The 19,834-nt window shown below is 45.1% G+C and overlaps 1 protein-coding gene across 1 annotated transcript in view; it reads right to left on the reverse strand.

Moving 5' to 3' along the window:
- FLT1 (fms related receptor tyrosine kinase 1) overlaps positions 1-19,834 on the reverse strand; it is a 114,691-nt gene that overhangs the window by 8,108 nt on the left and 86,749 nt on the right. Inside the window, exons 17-28 of the mRNA XM_050894744.1 lie at positions 18,930-19,068; positions 12,611-12,715; positions 9,343-9,456; positions 8,493-8,581; positions 6,514-6,673; positions 5,998-6,095; positions 5,338-5,460; positions 4,086-4,197; positions 2,336-2,435; positions 845-950; positions 621-751; positions 120-204 (exon numbers count right to left, since the gene is read on the reverse strand). Coding sequence (XP_050750701.1) covers positions 120-204; positions 621-751; positions 845-950; positions 2,336-2,435; positions 4,086-4,197; positions 5,338-5,460; positions 5,998-6,095; positions 6,514-6,673; positions 8,493-8,581; positions 9,343-9,456; positions 12,611-12,715; positions 18,930-19,068 — 1,362 coding nt within the window. The remainder of the gene's footprint in view (positions 1-119; positions 205-620; positions 752-844; positions 951-2,335; positions 2,436-4,085; positions 4,198-5,337; positions 5,461-5,997; positions 6,096-6,513; positions 6,674-8,492; positions 8,582-9,342; positions 9,457-12,610; positions 12,716-18,929; positions 19,069-19,834) is intronic.

Below are 19,834 nucleotides of genomic sequence, written 5' to 3' on the forward strand. Positions count from 1 at the left end.
TGCACCTCGTATCAGTAGAGCTGACAAAGCAGTAAACCCCCTTCTTGATTCTCTCTGTATAAATGTGTCACACAAATAAAAAGAAATAAATGGCGTACCATTTGGCCCGAGTCACTTACATTAAATACAAGCGTTTCCTTGATGGGAAGCTCTTCAAATGTCTTTATGCGCTGGGGTGGTTTTATTTTGAAAGTGTTTATGTATCTGTTCAACAAGAAAAGCAGGACAATTTTTGGTGAGAGTGTGAAGTGCGTAAGCAGGAAGTGCTGGGTATTTCTTTGTTTCTTTAAGCAGTTGCCTAACTGTCATCGAGGTAGTTTACACAAAGGGGACTTGTTAACCAGATCCCACCCAAACCTCACTCCCCAGCCCTGGGGTGCACATGGCTGCCCCTCTCACAGCACCCAAGTCCGGTGACCTGATGGTCCCCCGGGGCAGGGACACCCCGACGGGCCATCCCAGCCCAACGGGATCCCGGTGGTGGTGGCTCGGTGGCTGGTGGGACACTCAGGCCATGTGGGGTGTCTCTGAGTGTTTTCTCCCATCCAGGTCCAAACCAGGCTATGCAGCAAGCTACAATACCCAACAAACAAACTCAGTCTTAATCTTGCTTATCTCACCTGATGTTTTCAGTGCTTCCACAACTTGAACTTGTAACAGAAAAATTTTCATTGCACAAAGGACCAGATGCAGGGGGAAACCCACTTTCCGTTGTAAATATTGTATTGAGGGGTATGTAGTCTTTGCCTTCCTAAATGCAAACAAGAAATGAAAGCATTATTCCTGGGACCGTGTGGCTGGTCGCCCCTGCCTTGGTCACAGCATGTGGTCATGATGTTAGTACCTGCTGGACATTTGCTTGCAGCAGGTCGCCCAGCTTTTTCACCAGCTCGGAGAACCTTGGTCTGTCATTGGGATTGCTTCGCCAGCAGTCCAGCATGATTTGGTAGCTGTGAGGACAAAAGCGAAATGAGCATATGGTGGGGTTACAGCTCACTTTGATCCAAGGCAGCACAGTCTCTGACAGCTTGTCATCGATAGAGTTAACTCCTGAGCCCACCTGGTTTTACAAAGGTGCTCTCCAACACCACCGAGGCCTCTTACTAAAAGTAAAAGAGTAAACTTTCCACAGAAAAAGAAAAAAACCTTCTTCCCGCAAGACACTGGGAAGACCACATCAAAAGAATAATTTAGCCAACTAGTCATACTTTCTTTTTTTATTCCTAATTAAGCATTAAACCTTTGTATTAAACATCTATTAACTGACAATGTTTAAGTTAAGGCATCCTAAGATGACTTATATGAATGTGTCACTTCCTCGTATTGGTTGAGTCGAGCTTTCCTTCCTGCAATAAAATATGTGGAAGAGAAAAAAAAAAGCTCTTATCTACTGTCACTAGGATAATAAAATTAGCCAATGGGTAATACTCCCAGATAGGCATGGCTGGCTTGCATCCTTTTTCTTCTTCCACAACTATTTTTTGGTAAGCGTTGCTATTTAGAGTCATGACGTAACACTTGAAAAGGCACTGAAGACACCTACGCATACTTCATTTTGCCTCCAGAGGTAAAATACCCTGGATATGTTCGTGCTCCTGAATGATTTGTGCCACCGGGTGTGTGTTTGGCGTGCCGCAGGTGCCTCCCTAGGCAGGGCGCTCTGTCCTGCTCCAAAGGGCAGAGGGGCTGCAAACTCAGGGTCTCACTCAGACCCCCCACCAGGCATCCAAAAAGGTGTTGGCCATGCAGCAGCAGCTGGAGGCTGCACCTGAAGGCAGGGGACTGGGGAGCGACAGCCAACGTCGCGGTGGAAGGACTCGGACAAACCCTGCAGGCAACATGGGCTGGGAGGCTGCAGGTCCCCGTCACCTTCCTCTGCCATCAGACACCGTCTCCGGGAAAGGGTGGACCCTTGTCACCCAAGTGTTTGCGAGGAAGCCTCCGCTGTCGCTTCCTAAGTCAAGATGATGTTAATAATGTCACATTCCTCCAGCACTTATCTGTGTGCACGTCAGTAAATATTAAACCTGGAGAGGAATGAATGACCTTCCTCCTCTGGGCTGCTCGGTCAGCTCCCCTCAGAGCCCAGCCCTGGTGGTGCCCTGGGCTCGGGTCCACATTGGTCCTCACGCTCTCCTACCCCACGGGAGGGCCAGGGGGCCAAGGGTGGGGGGGGATGCAAGAAGATGCTGATGACAGCAAGAAGATACGAGGCGGCATCGGGTTGGTTTTCCTTATGTTGGCATGGGGTGCTTTTTGCGGAGACTTGCACATCATCTGCAAGGCAGCCCAGGAGGGCAGTGGTACACAAGGCAAGCAGAGAAAGGCATCTTACATCTCCTCAGTCGCTTGCTCCGGGGCTCGCATTCTTGTGCCTTCCTTTAGTCTGCTGCAGAAATCCTCATCTATTTGGACTCCGGGGTAAGGAGAGGCACCTGGAGGCGACATTGGGAGAACAGGGTCATACATGCCTTGAGTTGGGTACCTGTGACCTAGCCTTGGCCCTGCGCATCCCCCTCAAACACTTGGGGTGTGCAGCATCTGCTTGTAGAGCTGGGAGCCCGGGGACACCCCCCCCGCAGGGTCTGGCCCCTGCCAGCTGCCACAGGCAGGGAACTGCTGCTGATGGTGCTCCAAGCCACGTCCTTGGAGGGGGGCAGGATCAAACCCAGTACTATTGGTGGTGCTTACCTGGCCTGAATGCAAAAAATACACATGAATTTGACTTGAAAAGCATCCCTCAAGAATAGCCAAGTCTGATCTCTCTGTTGGTTTGGACCACCCCAAATTCTAGAAAGCAGAGCATTAACAAACCCCAAATGCTCAAAACCACCTTGAAAATAATAAAATTGTGGTTTTAAATCAGATCACAGTACATTTGCATTATTTTTCTAGTTTCTGTGTTTTTAAGATGCAGCCTGGTCATGCCGTTGGTCTTTTTTCTGTAGACAAAAAAACATCAGGAAAAGGGAAAATGAAAGAAAAAAAAAAAAGACCTTTCAGAGAGTCAGACAGTCGCTAGGTTCAAGGAGCTGGGGCTTTAAGAAAAAAATAGCAGGTATTATGAGGCTGACCATAAAATCACAAGAGTTGGCAGGCTGACCAACAACACGTATTTAAACTAATAAATGATTGATTGTCCTGAGAATTGTATAGTATTGTTTCCTCTGCTGTTTGCCTCTTTTGTCAGCCTCTATGTTGAACCCAATTAAGATTCTTCTATTCTGACAGTCATTGTTGTTCCCACTCAGTGTACATCTTGTATCCTGCCTTTCCACGTGAAAGAAAGGGGGAAAAAAAGCTTCACTGGGTTTTAATTTTGGATTGCATGCTCTAGTTCATCCTGTGGCATCTGTGCAGATGCTTGTTCGCCTGCTGCGTCCAGCGGCCTGAGTGAGGGGGGTGCTGGGTCCCTCCTGGGCTGGGGGGACCGCTTGGTCTCAGGCTGGAAATGGAGGTGACACTGTCTGAGACATGCAAAGACCTCTGCGTGTGTTCAGCTCCCTTGCTCCCACAAGAGAAGTAAGAAGCTTTTGAGGGAGCACCCAGCCCATGGCACGCGGTGTCTTGAATGCTATCTGTGGCACAGGAGGCGATGCCTGGGTCCCTGGCAGCTGCCGACCCAGGCCCACAGCTCTGTGTTATCCCACAGGGCTCCACGTTCAATAAAAACACTTAAAAATTTGCCCAGTTTTCATGGTTTGCGCCATCAGTCAGACAAAGTACCGTGACTGCTCCAGCCATGCTGCCCTGCATCTCTACCAAGGGTTTCTACAGGGAGAAGAGGAAAGCTTAGGTTTTGCCGATGGCAGAAAAAGGTGGTAAAGTTCTCAGATAGCTGTGCTATCCATTAAGGCTTTCAGCCTGGCAAGTCAGCTTTCAGTGCCCTTACAAGCACCAAAATTTCTGGTTCACAGGGGCGTGATACACACAGTTCTCCCCTCTACCCCCACACCCCACCTCTGCCTGATTTGGTCTTTCCTTATTAAAGATCTGGGAAAAGCTCGTTGAAGGTAATGGATGTTTTTCCCCAGGCTGAAGTCCCCGCCACTGAGTCTAGCTCCCGGAGTGCAGCGTTAACATACCCAAGGAAAATATCTCCCACAGCAAGACCCCGTAGGACCACACGTCGCTTTTTGTATTGTAGATTTTATCAAATATGGATTCTGGAGCCATCCACTTGAGAGGAAGTCGAGCCTGGAGTAAAGGGGACAAACCTGACTATTATTTTCAAAGCCTAAAAGAATTTAATCGTAGATGAATCAACTATATATTGTTATGTAAATAATTACCATTCAAATAGGAACCTGTGGGATTTCCTTACAGGCAGTCAAGATAAACCCACACTCATTCAGACACTTTCTTAACAAATTGTCGGAGTAAAAGGCTGCTTTTAAAATATGTGTGGCACAAAACACCAGACATTGGAAACCTGTGAGCAGAGTGACCAGGCCTTTTCTTTACAGGCATGTGGGGATATGCAAGAGGGGAGGTCTCTTGCTGGCATCCTAGAGACAGGGAAGAAAACCCTACATCCAACCGCAAATCATTCTGTGATGGTGTCAGAGATGTTCTCGGGGAAATATTCAGTGCCTGAATTGCAGGAGTATATCAGCAACCCTTGAAGCCCCCTCAGCACAGCCTGTTAGGATCTCCTGAGCAGTACCCAAGTTATGTGAACAACGTTTCCCAGCTAATATGTAGTGCTGTAAGTCTTGAAAGCTATTTACGGATGAGGGAATAGCTGGCAGGTGGGTGAGGCCTCCAGAAGGAGACTCTCTGTGTGACTCCAATGCCCACGTCAAATTCCCGCGGCATCAGTGGGCGCAGGCACAGTTTGCTGACCCAGCTTTCATGGCAGGCCTGGCAGGGGGCTTACTGCCTGCTATTTGCAGCAGTAGCAAAAAAAAAACCTGAGTAGGTGCTGGAGGCAGCGAGTCCAGCTCGGCTGCTCGAGGCACCACGAGCGGTGCTTGGCCCTGGCGTGGGTGCACTGGGGGACATACACCTTGTTTTGGAGGGACTGGTTTCCTTGAAGGAAGTTTACTGAGTAAGGGGCTTGTGCTGAGCCAGCCAAGAAACATGTCTAAAAAATATCTGAAGTATTAACAGGGCAGAGCTGTGAAACAGTTAGCATGTCCAAGCCTTATGCTTGAGGACAGAAATGCTTTCCAGATCTACAATGCATCTGGATAGCTCATCTTCACATAAAAACTGTGATAGCTTTCAAGATCTTTTAAGTTCAGGAAATGTGAACCTCTACAGAACATTTTGGTGGACAGTTTGAAATGATACGTTATAAAAAAATTTGGGTAAATAAACAGCATCTTGACTTACATCTCCTTTTCTCACATAATCAGGATTCTTATAAATATCTCTTGCAAGGCCAAAATCACAGATCTTCACGACATTGTTCTCAGATAAAAGGATGTTTCTGGCTGCCAGGTCACGATGAATGCACTATAATAAAACAGTTTCGCAATCAAACTGCATTTCCTTAATCCTGCCCACAAATTTCCTGACTGTCTCCCATATCCTTTTTAAAATTATTATTTGAGAGATCAATTTAATATCTTTGGGGGGAAGTTGACTATAGTTTACATGAAGTTACTGTAAACAGTGGCAGTTCTTTAAAAAATGTATATATATATTCCTAACTCCAGAAAGTGATAAATTTTTAAGCCCCTTGACATTTGCAGGGAAAGCACTGATTCATTTGGAGCTGCCTACCTAATATATGTTGAAATGAAGAAACAACCCCACCGCACCCAAAAGATCTTCCCTGAATGAATGAGCTTGACCCACTGCCTTCAGCCATGATCCTGTGTTTATGGACTATGGAGACTTGGATAAACACACCGTTATATTTATAACGCCAAGAGGAAAACGACTCTTCCTTTGGGAGCGCTCCCAAGGAAGGTGTCACTAAAACGTAGATGTGATTTCACCTCTGAATCCCATCCTTCTGCAGGGAAAAATCCCCAGTGCAAAACTCACCTTTCTGGAGGAGAGGAACTCCATGCCTCTGGCCACCTGAAAGCTGTAAGAGATCAGGTCCTCCATAGTGAGGGGCAACTTGTAGAGCTCATCAGCATCTGCAAAAGTGGAAAACGCAGTTTGCTACAAAGACTGCTCACAAGGCAGTTTTTTTCCCCCTCTCTTACTGACCGTATTACTCCCATAAATTTAGGCTTCATACAGTAGTATTCGAAGGTCAACCCACTGTCACTGGAAACAAAAATAGTGCTTGCTTTATACCCCGCACTTTGGACGCTGCTGTGTTTTCCCCAAAGATAAGGAGCAGTCAGAAGAAACAATCACACATTTTCCTGTCAGATTTAGTAACCCTGGAAATAATCTTTTTTTAAATCTTTTACCCTCTGGACATGACCCTGTAAGCGTCTCCCACGGATGTTTATTAGGGTGATAAATGAGGAAAAAAATTTCAGGGATGCACAGTATGTTGTAAAAATATCACAGACCGTGTAGGGACAGGAAGGAATTAATACCTACCCTCCTCGTCCTCCTCCACATCACTCAGACTTTTATCTTCCTGGAACCCAGAGCTCGCGAAGCTCTCGCTGCTGGTGACACTGGCCAGCCTTTGTTTTTTGCCTTCCACTGGCTCAATATCCTTCTTCTCTTTCATTGGCTCTCCTTGCAGAGAGGAGTCCTTCAAACAAACAGAGGAGAAGAGGTGCTACATCAGAGTGACGGAGTGGGTGGGAGAGGAACCGAGTCAGACTTCTGTTGCCTTTCCGCTGGGAGAAAATGCTGGTCCGTGGCATGTGCGGTCACGTCTCCCACTGGCACGGGCGTCCAGCGCCACCACGGCAGGCGGGGGCTGGCGGTGGGGCTGTGCCATCCCCAGGGTGCCATCCCCAGAGGGCAGAAACACAGCGGCTTGGAAGCACCAGCACACGATTCTGGGGCACCCTGGGTGGTGGGCTACCTCTGACGAGGTGAGGATTTGCGGGGTCCATGGATGGACACATCTGCTGGGCTGTGGCTCATCTCAGCCTGAAATCAGACATCTGAAAGGGCCTATTTCTCTTCAGTAGCCAGAGGAGGAGCCTGGTGGGATGAGTTGAGAAGGATGTGCCCACAGCGCAGGTGTCCCAGCCCTCTCAAACTAAAGCGTCAGCTTTTTGTCCCAGGCTGCTTAAGGCACCTGCCTCTATGTCCCTGTACAGTGCTCGGTGCAGGGCTGTAAGCCCTTCCAACAAGGAGCAAGGGCACTTTCTTCATTTGAAATACAGTTGGTGTTGGAAGCGACTGCCTCTCTTCCCTGCCACCTTTATCCAATGCTTTCATATTATGGCCAATGACGGTTTAATGGGACACATGCAACACTGTTTGGAAAATGCTTTCCCACTGCTATCCGAGAGCAGCCTAGCTGCCTGGCCATGCTCTTTCCCCCTCTCCCCTTTCCTCTTGTCCTGCAACTGTCTCACTCCCCTGCACACGCTGGTGCAGAGCCAGGCTCCCTCCCTCCCGCCTGGGCGCCCTTCCCAGGGGTGCCAAGCACCGTGTCCGGGCAGGCTTCTCACCAGAGGGGATATTGGCAACTGCCCCCAGGGTGGACCCCACATGGCCAGGCTCCCCACTGAGCCTCCTACACCAACAACCGCATGTTGGAGAAGGCAGCTGCTGTGTTTCATGCAGAGTCCAACATGGACAGCCTTGGGAACAGAGACTCAGCCAAAGCCCTTTGGAGGGGGAGGTCCTGCTGAGCGTGCCCTCCCGCAGAGCCCTCCTAAAAAAACCCTGAGATGCTGCTGAGCTTTTGTCACAGCTGAGTGGGGGTTTTGAGGACTGCCATTCTGGGTCCAGGCTTCTAAATCCCGCTTCAGAGCCCTTAATCCTTTGGAGGATTTTGCTGAAAGTGCACAAGCAGGGATATAGTTGGCATATTTGGGTTCAGGTTTGTAATAAGAAACATGCCGTAGATTTGATTCAGAGGGCTGTGGGATGTGAGGACAAGACTCTAATCTCATTTCCTCTTGATAGCTCTTCTCCTCCCACAATAATAAGATTACTTGCAAATCTCTGAATATTAGGGTGTCTTGGAACAGGAGCTTTAAATGGCATTATCTCAGTTGTGTTCCCAGCGGTACTGAAATCAGTGGGCAAAACCACTTCCTTCAGCTTCGCTCACACCAGCCTCTGAAGTGACCCCAAGCTCACCAGGAATGGGTTTGTCAGCAGCAGGGCGAGAGCATGTGGGGACACTTTGGATAGGATTCACTTCCTCTCGCTGTAGATGGCTCCACCTGAATTACAGCAGTCTCCTTGCACAGTCAGGGGAGAGAAATGAGTCCTTTCTTGGCATAATACATCCCACACCAAATATTAAAACAGGTCAGGTGAACTGTGCCCAAAAGCTGTTTCCCTCCTTTGGTAGAAGAGAATCTAAGGAGGCTAGCTCAGAGGCTGACATCGACACTTAAGTTATGCAAGATGAACGTTACCAGAGGCATCTGCCTCCTCACCTTGTTAGGGCAGAAAAAATTCCTCTTGCTCTTCAGGTAGTTTGATAAATTCCCATACTTGCAGTATTCAACAATCACCATCAGAGGCCCTGGGCAAAAGGAAAGTGCATTTTGAGCAGTGTAAAGCAATACAAGGCAGCATCAGTTCTGAGAAGAACAATCTTTTATGCCCGTAGCTATAACTTGAGTCCAGAATAACTAACAACATGTCCTAATGAAGTAGAAGGCTGCTTGAAGGACACTGGACATGTTACCAAAATAATACTGTTTCTGGAAATCAGGGAAGGGCCTAATTTTTGAAAGCTGGGTCATGAACCTGGGTCCTGAGGGACCCTCTGTTTCCTCTTTGGGCAGTCTGCGTTCAGACTGGAGTCCCGCAGCCCACACACACTTGTTGAACTAAAATAGGTGACATATCTAAAACAAATGATCGCTTATACTGGCCCTTTGATTTTCTTAGTGGAATATCATGAAGGATTTTACAACAGTTGCCTTGTGATTCACTGTTCAGGGCTAGCAGCTGATATCCCTTGTTCCCAGCCTTTCCAGATCATGTTTAACTTGAGCTTAAGCAGTGAAGTGAGTGAGATAAAGGACAACAAGTGGCATGGTCCTAAATTCACACTTCTCATGTTAATACTAAAAGAGAGTTTAAGTAGAGAAAATGTTTAATCACTTCATTAAATGACTAAAAATCTCTTTTTCTCTTCCTCTTTTTTTCGCCAACCACAGGATGAGCTCAAATATTTCACGTTAATAACTTGACCTCTGGATGAAAAACAACACGGCCAACTGACTGCTATTGGGAGGTGATCCAAAACCGTTTTCAGTGCAGTGCAGATTTTTTTACCTCCATTTTTCGTGCAAGCTCCCAACAAATTCACAATATTGAGATGATGACCAATGTGGATCAGGATTTTCAGCTCAGTCATCAGTGCTTTGTACTCACTTGCTGTGGCCCCTTCTGTAAATGCAAAATGAAGTCAATGTGAAATGGCAAAGAACTGGTCCTGCTGAGCTTTACCACTTCTCGTTACTTTCCGTTGAAATAACCTCCATGACTGGATGTACTTCATGTGTTGATGTTCTTTGTCTATTCCTCCCTGCTCAGCATCCTCTTACTTGCAACAAAACCCATAAAAAGAATTAGGCACTCAACTTCCTCCCAGTAGACTCTGTTATATTTAGAACTGAGAGAAATTTTTTTCACATGAATAGTTTTGTCGTTTCAGCCAAAAAATGAAAGAACAAATAAAAAGGGATTTCAAGACTATAATTAACTCTATCTAGAGTAGGTTTCAGCTGACCTGACTTCAGTTGTCTAAGGGTTATGTACTAGCCTGAACTAATCAACGTCTCAAGGAGTCAGTGGCAAGAGCACAGCATTTCCAGAGGCTGATGCAGCCATCAGCTTTAGCCATCTGTATAGGGAAGAGACGAACCACCCCTTGGTGATGCCTGTCTAGTTCTGTTCATTATAGAGGAAGCCTGGAGTATTAAGATAGACCAGGGAATTAAATTTTAATTGGTTAAAGTTAGGTGACTGCATCTCACCCTTACTAGTTATGATCAATATTAATAATAATAGTAATAGTAATGATATAAGAAATCCCACAACTAAACCCGAAAGATTCTATTTAGTGTTGAGTGATGCTTTTAATTCCCTCCAACCAAATTTTTTTCTGCAGAATTTTTTTTTGGTAAGAAAGCAAGAAAAAACATATTGCTTTGTGTAGACCGAAAAGGACTTTTTCAGTTTAGTGACGCCAAGAGTAAGAAGAACAGTCCAGTGGAAAGAACCTAGAGCTAGGTCTTAAAGGGCTTGGTTTCAACATCTGAATGGAAACAGATTTTCTTGGTGGCCCCACACAAAAGTTGTCATCTACCCAGTGACTCACTATTCATCTGTATAGATGGTGACACTTTCCCTCCACCTCATGGGAATTCTGTGAGGGCAAAGCCCATGAATGACTGCAAAGTTCCTGGATAATCTAGTGAGGATGCAAGGAATGGGGCGGATCTCCCCTAACGTCAGGTGCCCATAGTGAAGATACCTACAGAGGATCTAGTCACCACAGGCTTTCTTCATAGTCAGCAGAGCTAAACAAGCACTCAGCTCACCATATGCAGGGATCTGCCTTAGGATGGGATGAACTGTTGGTTCTCACCACTGACAATAAAGGGAATTTGAGTGACTAACTCAGATACAAGCATCTACCCTGCACATGCACACATGAATCCCACCATGAAGACTTCTTGTAGCTGCCGTCTGCTCCCATCTATTCCAGGAGCAACCCATGCTGCCTTGATAGTGCTGGCTGGCACAAGAAGTCTGCTGATGTACATAAAGGAAAGTTGAATCTGGCAGACCACTCTGCCAGCACATATGTCTGCATGTTGGCAAAACAGCTCAGTTAACCAGGGGTCAGGCAACGACCCAGGTGACAGGCCATCCACTGAAACCAGTGACACAGATGGCTATTGGCCCACTGCTGCAGAAGGTCTGGACAGGGACCAAACCTTTAGTTTCCTCCCATTTTCCAGACATGCTTGCTGCAGGGTAGTTGTTCATTTGGCATTGGCCAACAGAGTATTTCTGTGCTTCTGGAACAAGAGAGAGGAGAAAGGTGTGCAACCCTCTCAGCTGCAAATTCCCTCCTTGGGGATGATCCTGGATATCGCAGTAGCACGTACCACCCCCTGCAAAAGCATTTGACGTTATATTGCAGAACAAGCCTGTTGAGGACAATATCAAGAGGGCGCAACCTACACAGAGTACAGCTGCCAGGTCATTGCTGGCAAGAAATAGAAGCTATTTCAGGTTGAGTGTTGCAGGGACAGGCTGTATCGCACATGCCCCTCCAAGGGCTGGAAGTAACATGTACAGATCTCCTGATAACTGATAAGTAAGCAGCTGTGAAGTTAGAAGCCACTGGGTAAGAGGGATGTGTTCAAACTATGCCTGAACAGAGCCAACTGAGAGCATCAGGGATCCAAGCCTTACTGGCAGAACAGGGGATGTGTCCTGGCAGAGAATGACACTGAAAAGGATTCAAGGATTAAGACAGATAAGCAATGCAGCATAAGCTCCCAGGGCAATGCAAAAAAAAAGCCTGCTATGATCCTTAGATATATAAACAAGGGAAAGCTAAATACATAGGAAGCGATGCCACCAGGACTCTGGGTTAGGGAATTCAGTCACAGCTGCTGCAGGCTATGACTAAATATCATCCTGCCTGCTAACTTCCCAAGCGCTCTCTTCAAATTGGTGAGGGTCTTTGTCCTTTCTGCTCCAATGAGAAAAGTGGCAGTGAATAGCTGGGAGATGATTTCACTTTAGGAAGAGCGCTGGTGTATGAACAGTGCTGGCAAATCCATTACACAACCTGGGTGTCAGCATCGTAAGCACCGTGTGATGAGCCTGCAGATGGTTCAGCGAGGACACACCTGCACAACAACTCCAAGATTTAAACTACTCAATCTGTTTAGCTTAATAAAAGGGCCTTCATGAAGAAAAATCATTTTGTAATCTAATGGAGAAGGTTAGAATGAGAAGCAAAAGTCAGATGCAAATTAAACATAAGGCACCTGTTTTTAACAATGAGATGATTAATCATTGGAACTAATGACCAAGGAAAATACCAAAGCTTCCATCCGAGTGTCTTCACATCAAGGTGGATGCCTGATGCTTCAGCTAAATTTCATTTATTGTGTTCAGTATAGGGTCAGTCTAGCATAACGGTACAATGTAGGGTACGCAGGAAATCTAATTGCCCCTTCTGATCCTACAAAAGTGACTCTTTCATTCTTTCTGGGATATGAAGTAGTGGAACAAGATTTTCAAAAAAATTAGGCAATCAGGTTCTCACTGCATCTGAAACTTTCTCTTCTATCATGTGACAATTTATCATCCTTTTTACTGTGAATGCAATTTTTATTTCATAGTTCTGCCATTTCACTTGTGGTGGACCTGAAACTTGATGTACACATTTTGGAGGCTTCAGAGAGTTACTGGTGGGGGGATAACATCACACACTCTTGCTTTCGACAGAATCATATTAAAAGTGGGACACTATATAAGGCATCATTTTTTCCAGCCCAGTTTTGCAGCAAGATACCTTTCAGCATTTTCACAGCAACTATTCTGCATGTTGGTGATTTCTTAATTCCAAAAGCAGATGCTTGTACCACCTTTCCAAAAGCTCCATGTCCAAGAGACTTTCCTGTAAAGAAAATAAATTGGAGAGATACATTGTGGTAAAAAAGAAATCTTGTCAGCAAATTGCTTCATAGATAACGAATTGAAAAATGTGCTTTACAATGATTCCCACATGTATATTTCCCACACATAGCTGTTTCAGTTTTTTTGTTTTGTTTGGGGTTTTTTTTAAGAGTAAGCAGACAAACCAGAAGATGGAGTCATCGGAGGGAATAAGTGATATGACTGAAAATGATGCTAAATGCATGCAACAGTTCAGTGGAGGTATACTGGCTTCTGACCCAATTTTCTCAGTCTAGCTCTGCCAGAGAAAGATTTGCTCCTCTTTCCCCTGAGCACAGTGCACCATGCAGCAGGCTGTGACACTGCTAGTTATGTCCTCAATAACACAGGGCCTCTGCCTAAACTCGCACACACACTAAGATGCAGCTTGCCACAGACTTTGGTAATTTTTACAAAGGAAATTCTTGCCTCTTGAACAAGGTGCCTTAAAATTATCTTCATTCCAGGGAGGCAGCAGCAACTTTGCATTGCAGCCCCTGGAGTACATGCACAACCTCCTGATGCTCTTCCCTAGCAAGCCCTTGTAGGTTGAGATCATGAAGTGGTGAGAAGCTGCAAATCTCTACAAATGAGACTTTTACATTTGCAAAATGAGGTCTGGGGGGATTCAGTGAGACGGGACTTGGAGTGAGAAATGATGGGTTTGCTCACGGTGGATACGACGCTTCCAGGTGTTCAATGGCAGACATCTGTGCTGTATCGTCATCATGCTGCTACTGAGCACACCCCAGGAGAAGCACTCAGAGGTTCTTGAGATAAATCAGTGGGCATCAATAAAATTCTCCACCAGTAGAAGCTGAGTATCCTCTTCCTTCATGTTCAGAACCAGGTAAAACTCCAAGGGTACTGCTATAACTTTTCTAGAGTTCATGACATTTTATGCCAATCTTATGATCTTCACAGCCTCCTTCATGATTTATTAGTGTTTGAAGCAGGGAGTATTGACTACCTCTTTGACACTGTGCTCATGTGGATAGGCCTGGCTGCCTCTGCCCTTCTCAAGTGGCTGGTGGAGTTTTGATCAGATAGATCTTATCAGCGTATCAGCTAGCAATAAATTTTATTTCCAAGTAACTATTTTCAGATTGTATTTGTGCTTCACCTTCAGCAGAACCTAAGTGGCTAGCAAGAGTATAGCAGCAGGCTTTGAGGTGTAGAGAAGAGCAGAAAATAAAGGCCAGCTTTTCATATAAAAGCAAAGGATAACATGTGCCATATATTTATTTCTCAGATATGCACTTATGATGTAGCCATCTCCATAGGACAATTTCCTTTTCCTATGAGAGACATCTATTTGACTACCTCTCACCTGGACATCTACCTTGTTGATGTCTAAGTGAGAGATGAATCCCACCCAGACACTCATAAGCAGAGAAAAAGAGCTGCTGTCAGTTCTAAATTAAATAGATACTATCTTTTATATGTGTATCACATTTCTAAACTGTAATTCTCAGTATGTCTGTCAGTAGAAGCAAATAGTATATGTTATCAAAGCAACGGAAACATGAGGTGGAGTATGCTAAGCCAAAAAACCCCCAGAAATTTATTTCCCCCCTAGACGTGCAAAAGTGTTGCATTTTTTACAGCAGATAAAAACCATGAAGAAATTAATCTACATGGCTAAAAAGCATCAACAGACTGAGTCATGGTTTGTGAAGGGCTTAGTGTTTGACACACAAATACAGGTGAATCAGTGTATATCTTTCTTTGAAAATCTACAGTCACCTTTTTCAGTTACTGCATATAGCTTCTTCATTCAGCAGATGTATAACGGAAGCAATATTAAGACTAAGGTCTCAGTTTTCTTGGTGAATTAATGTTCTTAGTCCTTAATGTATTGACTGTTCATGGTTTCTACAAGACGAAGTTGCAGTTTGAGGTCCTATACAACCCATCGTATCTTTGTTTAATCCATAGCTTTAATCTGTTTCCATCACTGTTAACTCACTTCCCACATTGAGGTAACCTCCTTAGTCACCACTTGGAAAACATACCAGTTAGCTCATAAAGCTACACAAAGCTGCTAATCTTTCATAAAGGAGAATGAGCACTGGAAACAACACTTCCTTCTCTAAACAACGGTTGTGATTTAATGGGAAACTGTAATAACACTTGATGCATTAGTCTTTGTTGCTCCGCTGTTGTTTGTACCGTGCTAAATGTTAGCGCAGAATAAGGCTGCTTTAACTTTTCAGCGCGTAGATTGAACTCCACAGTTTAGTATGTAGATTGTGTCTATGACTCTTAACAGATTGCTCTTGCAAAAGCCCCTTATGTTGACACACAAAGTAATGACAAAATTATTAAATGGAGCAATTAAACAGAGGAATATTAATTTGCCCAACCATCTGAGCAGTCAACTTGTCACAGCCTTCAAGCAGCTACACCGGCCGTGTTTGAGGTAATGCTCAGGTACGAAATGTTGCAGCATTTACATCCAGACCAAGGAAACAAACTGCTCTACTTAAATTTTCTGCACTTGACTTTGGTTTCTTGGGGCAACTCAGAACTCATTAAAGTGAACATACACCTCAGTCAAGGAGTTTTGGATCAGGAGGTTTCCATTTCGGTCCCATTTTAGCAGGGTCCTTCAAGCATGTGAGTTGCCGGACTGGGGCATCAGCAAAAAGCGCTTGCAGACACTGCTCTCCATGTCTGTGGGAAGGCAGAGGCTTCAAGGTGTGTTCGTTTCTCAGGTCCTTTGCTGCAGTTTGAGTCATCTGGGTTTTCCCCACACGTGGCTTCATATTTTCCATTATGTTATGTACAACAGCTCTGCACGTGAAGGAGAACGGAAAGCGCTCTGCCCGGTGCCAGCGCTGTGGGCTTGCAGTGCGCAGGAGGGAGCAGGGCTCAGGAAGCCATCTACCACTGGCGTGTTTGACATTGCACCGGAGCCATGTGGCAACAGTCCTTGGGGTCCTGCACCACAGTGTCAGCAGTGTGTGTGACCTCTCATAGATTAGGAAGGTCAAGCCCAAGAGTAAGGTGAGAAATGCATGATAGTTCAGCTAACACTTATGCTGGGCTGCAATGTTATCGCCGACCACGCTGACAGTGATTTATAGCACCAGCATTTTTCTGCCTAATGAAAAGATGACATTTTGCTCTCAGTCAGACTAATCTATACTGAATGTTAATTATCCTGACTTCAGTGATGCCCATACAAAATTTCCTGTACCATCTGTAGCTCTTACAGATGAAGAGGGAGTCCTGTTATATAAGCATTGCATCACAGCCGTGGGCTGTATGTATGCATGTTGGAGGAACACATAGCAAAGGAGCTGTGGGCTGAAATGAGACTTATTTGCAAAAGTTACAATAAATATGTATCCTGGCGGATAAGTAGGTGGAAAGAGAAAAACAGACGTATCTGATGCTGGAAGGGGTTGCATTTCTAACTAAAAATATTTTTTAAAAACCATAGAAGCACGTTTTGTGTTTGTGAGACACTAATCCTCAGAGACTGCCAAGGCTACTCAAAGACTGAGCCAACTGCCATGTAAACAGGACTTGCACTGAGCTAGCTAATCTAGCATACTGCACATCATACCCAACTTCTCTGAATCTGGTTCTCATTCATTGTCAGCATTCTTTATTTGTTTACACTAGTTCTTCCACTTCTAACTCATTCTCTGGTCATCATTCCTCACCTCCAGACTCCAAACACCAACCCTGCAAGATGTGGTGTTTTTCTTGGTGTTTACATTCCATTTCTGCTTGATTCTTTCCGTGGGATTTACACGCAAATAAAGCATCACATGAACCATCAATCATGTTGTCTGCACATCAGGCTCTTGGTCCATCATTGTAAGAAAACTATTTGAAGATTGAAGACGCTCCAGCACAAGGTTATGTTTCAGCATTCCCAGAATTGTGTGTGACAATTATAAATTCCTAGCAATATATTTCAGCTGTGCTTATCCCCATCTGGTCACCTTGTGACTTCTAGCATGCGAATTAAGTGTGATCTTAATTGTATGCATGTTTTAATCACCCTCTGTCCCTGATCTCTGGAGGACAGAAGGAATCTGTTACAGCTCCTAGCTAAAATGCAGTGCTTTTCTATACCTTGCTGTAGGACAAATGTAATGTATGCCTGAAAGAACAAACAGCACTAGAGCAACAGGCTGAGCTTATCACTGATATTTTAATGTTGACCCTCTTGCTGAAATCTGTGTGGTTTCTGGAGGGATTCCTCAACTTCAAAATCTGGTCCCTACCCTCCTGCCCTCCTCATCAGCCCCACACTAGCCTAAGCAAGTGAGGAACGCTCCCAAACCTATGTCTTTCACTGGGGCGTCTGTAGGCGAGCTAGCTGTAGGTTCAAAGTTTCATTGGATATTTATTTATGCGTGGACTCATGTGTCACATTCTTGCACTTTATGGTGCACTGACAAGAATGTTTATAAATCTGCAGCACAGAGGGAAAACAGGGAGAGTGTGCTGGAGAGAGGAGGAAAGGGAGAAACAAGGAGGGGTACAGGGTGGACTATGAGGACCCATTTCTGCATAGGCTTTTTTCCAAATGAGTACATAACCAGGTTACAAGGGAAGAAAATTACAGTAAATGCCAAAGGTCAGGCTCCTGAGTCTAGAGAGAGAAGCATCCAAGTCAGCGGTCTGATTTGGAAGCTGTCAGTTGCCCTGTTTTTATGTTGTGTTTTAAGTATATCAGTCTGCAAAAAATGAAGTGCAGCATTCTTGTCTGTATTCTCCTTCTATGACCTGCTTAGTGGATGAGGGAAAGGCTGTGGATGTTGTTTACCTGGACTTTAGTAAAGCCTTTGACACCATTTCCCACCGCAGTCTCCTGGAGAAACTGGCTGCTCATGGCTTGGACAGGCACATTCTTCACTGGGTAAAAAACTGGCTGGATGGCCGGGCCCAAAGAGTTGTGGTGAATGGAGTTAAATCCAGTTGGTGGCCGGTCGCAAGTGGTGTTCCCCAGGGCTCAGTATTGGGGACAGCTCTGTTTAATATCTTTATCAATAATCTGGACGAGAGGATCGAGTGCACCCTCAGTAAGTTTGCAGATGACACCAAGTTGGGCAGAAGTGTTGATCTGCTTGAGCGTAGGAAGGCTTTACAGAGGGATCTGGACAGGCTGGATCAATGGGCCGAGGCCAATTGTATGAGGTTCAACAAGGCTAAGTGCCAGGTCCTGCACTTGGGTCAAAACAACCCCATGCAATGCTACAGGCTTGGGGAAGAGTGGCTGGAAAGCTGTTCAGCGGAAAATGACCTGGGGGTGTTGGTCGACAGCCAGCTGGATATGAGCCAGCAGTGTGCCCAGGTGGCCAAGAAGGCCAATAGCATCCTGGCTTGTATCAGAAACAGTGTGGTCAGCAGGACTAGGGAAGTGATTGCCCCGCTGTACTCGGCACTGGTGAGGCCTCACCTCGAATACTGTGTTCAGTTTTGGGCCCCTCACTACAAGAAAGACATTGAGGTGCTGGAGCGTGTCCAAAGAAGGGCAACAAAGCTGGTGAAGGGTCTGGAGAACAAGTCCTATGAGGAGCGGCTGAGGGAACTGGGGTTGTTTAGCCTGGAGAAAAGGAGGCTCAGGGGAGACCTTATCGCTCTCTACAACTACCCAAAAGGAGGTTGTAGCGAGGTGGGTGCCAGTCTCTTTTCCCAAGTAACAAGTGATAGGATGAGAGGAAATGGCCTCAAGTTGTGCCAGGGAAGGTTTAGATTGGATATTAGGAAAAATTTCTTCACCAAAAGGGTTATCAAGCATTGGAACAGGCTGCCCAGGGAAGTGGTTGAGTCACCCTCCCTGGAGGTATTTAAAAGATGTGTAGATGTGGCACTGAGGGACATGGTTTAGTGGCGGACTTGGCAGTGTTAGGTTAATGGTTGGACTCGATGATCTTAAAGGTCTTTTCCAACCTTAACGATTCTATGATTCTATTTTAGTTTTCCTACCTGGAGTCAAAATATGCATATGGAAAGTCAGGTAGACACAGTCAGTCAGTCCTAAACACTGTAATTCAGTCACGGACCAGGGCACTTGGTATGGAATAGCTCACACTGAACCTGGCAGTACATTGTGCTGCATGTCTAAAACACACCCAGCTCCTCTTTACCTGTAGTTACAGGTACATCTTATTCAATCATTGCAAACCCAATGTGAAGTATGCCAGTATTACCTAGTTTAAGCCTTTCCCTTGCAATTTCCCACTTGCTGGCATCATAAGGCAGACGTTCACATTGCTCATCTAAGGGGACTTCGTCAGGATCCATTATGATTGACAAATAATGGTTGGTCTTCATTTCGGAGGAATAAGGCTAGAAAACAAAGAATATTGCAAAATGAAAAAAAGGATAAGGGTATCTGTCAGCATCTTCTTGTTTGGATCAAGGGCTCCAAGTTAATTCTGTCCACGGGGCTGCGTGTTTCACAGTCCAATAGATGGTTTGGTTAAGCTCCCTTTGGCTTTTTTATATATTGCAAGGCTTTTTATGTAAAAGAAACTCCTTCCTCTAGCTTTCCTTCTATGTGACATATCGGTTTCTTCAATGAAATCCATGTGGATCTGTATTAACGTATGGTGTTATGATAAAGACCCTCTGCACAGTCAAGAGAAATATTTTTGGCAAATGACTAAACATTGGTGATTGATAAAAATAACTTTCCTTCATGACTGTGCAAAGCAAGAAGTGGCCATATGCAACAGATGGAGTTCAACTGCCAGTGTTTATTTTTTCCACATAGCCAGCAAAGATAGGTCATATAGGGTTAGAAGTTATGCAAGACTAGTCATCAGGAGACCAGACATTATACATTTCAGAATCTGTTTACAAATTTTCAGAATTTTTTATTTCTTTGGTATCATTTCTGACAGATTTACTGAAATTATTTGAGTTTGGAGGAATTCATAAACACCCAGACTCAAACACATAATTTCAAACACATAATTTCAAATGCATTTGCCAGAAGTTCAGTTTCTACTGAGCAGATGGATTATCCACTTCACATGAGAAATGTAAGGAAAGATGAACGTAATGTCAAAGTTTCTGCAGTCCATCCATTTTGAAACATATTTTCCTTCAA

The sequence above is a fragment of the Gymnogyps californianus genome, chromosome 1 (assembly GCF_018139145.2).
Source record: "Gymnogyps californianus isolate 813 chromosome 1, ASM1813914v2, whole genome shotgun sequence".
NCBI classification, from domain to species: Eukaryota; Metazoa; Chordata; class Aves; order Accipitriformes; family Cathartidae; genus Gymnogyps; species Gymnogyps californianus.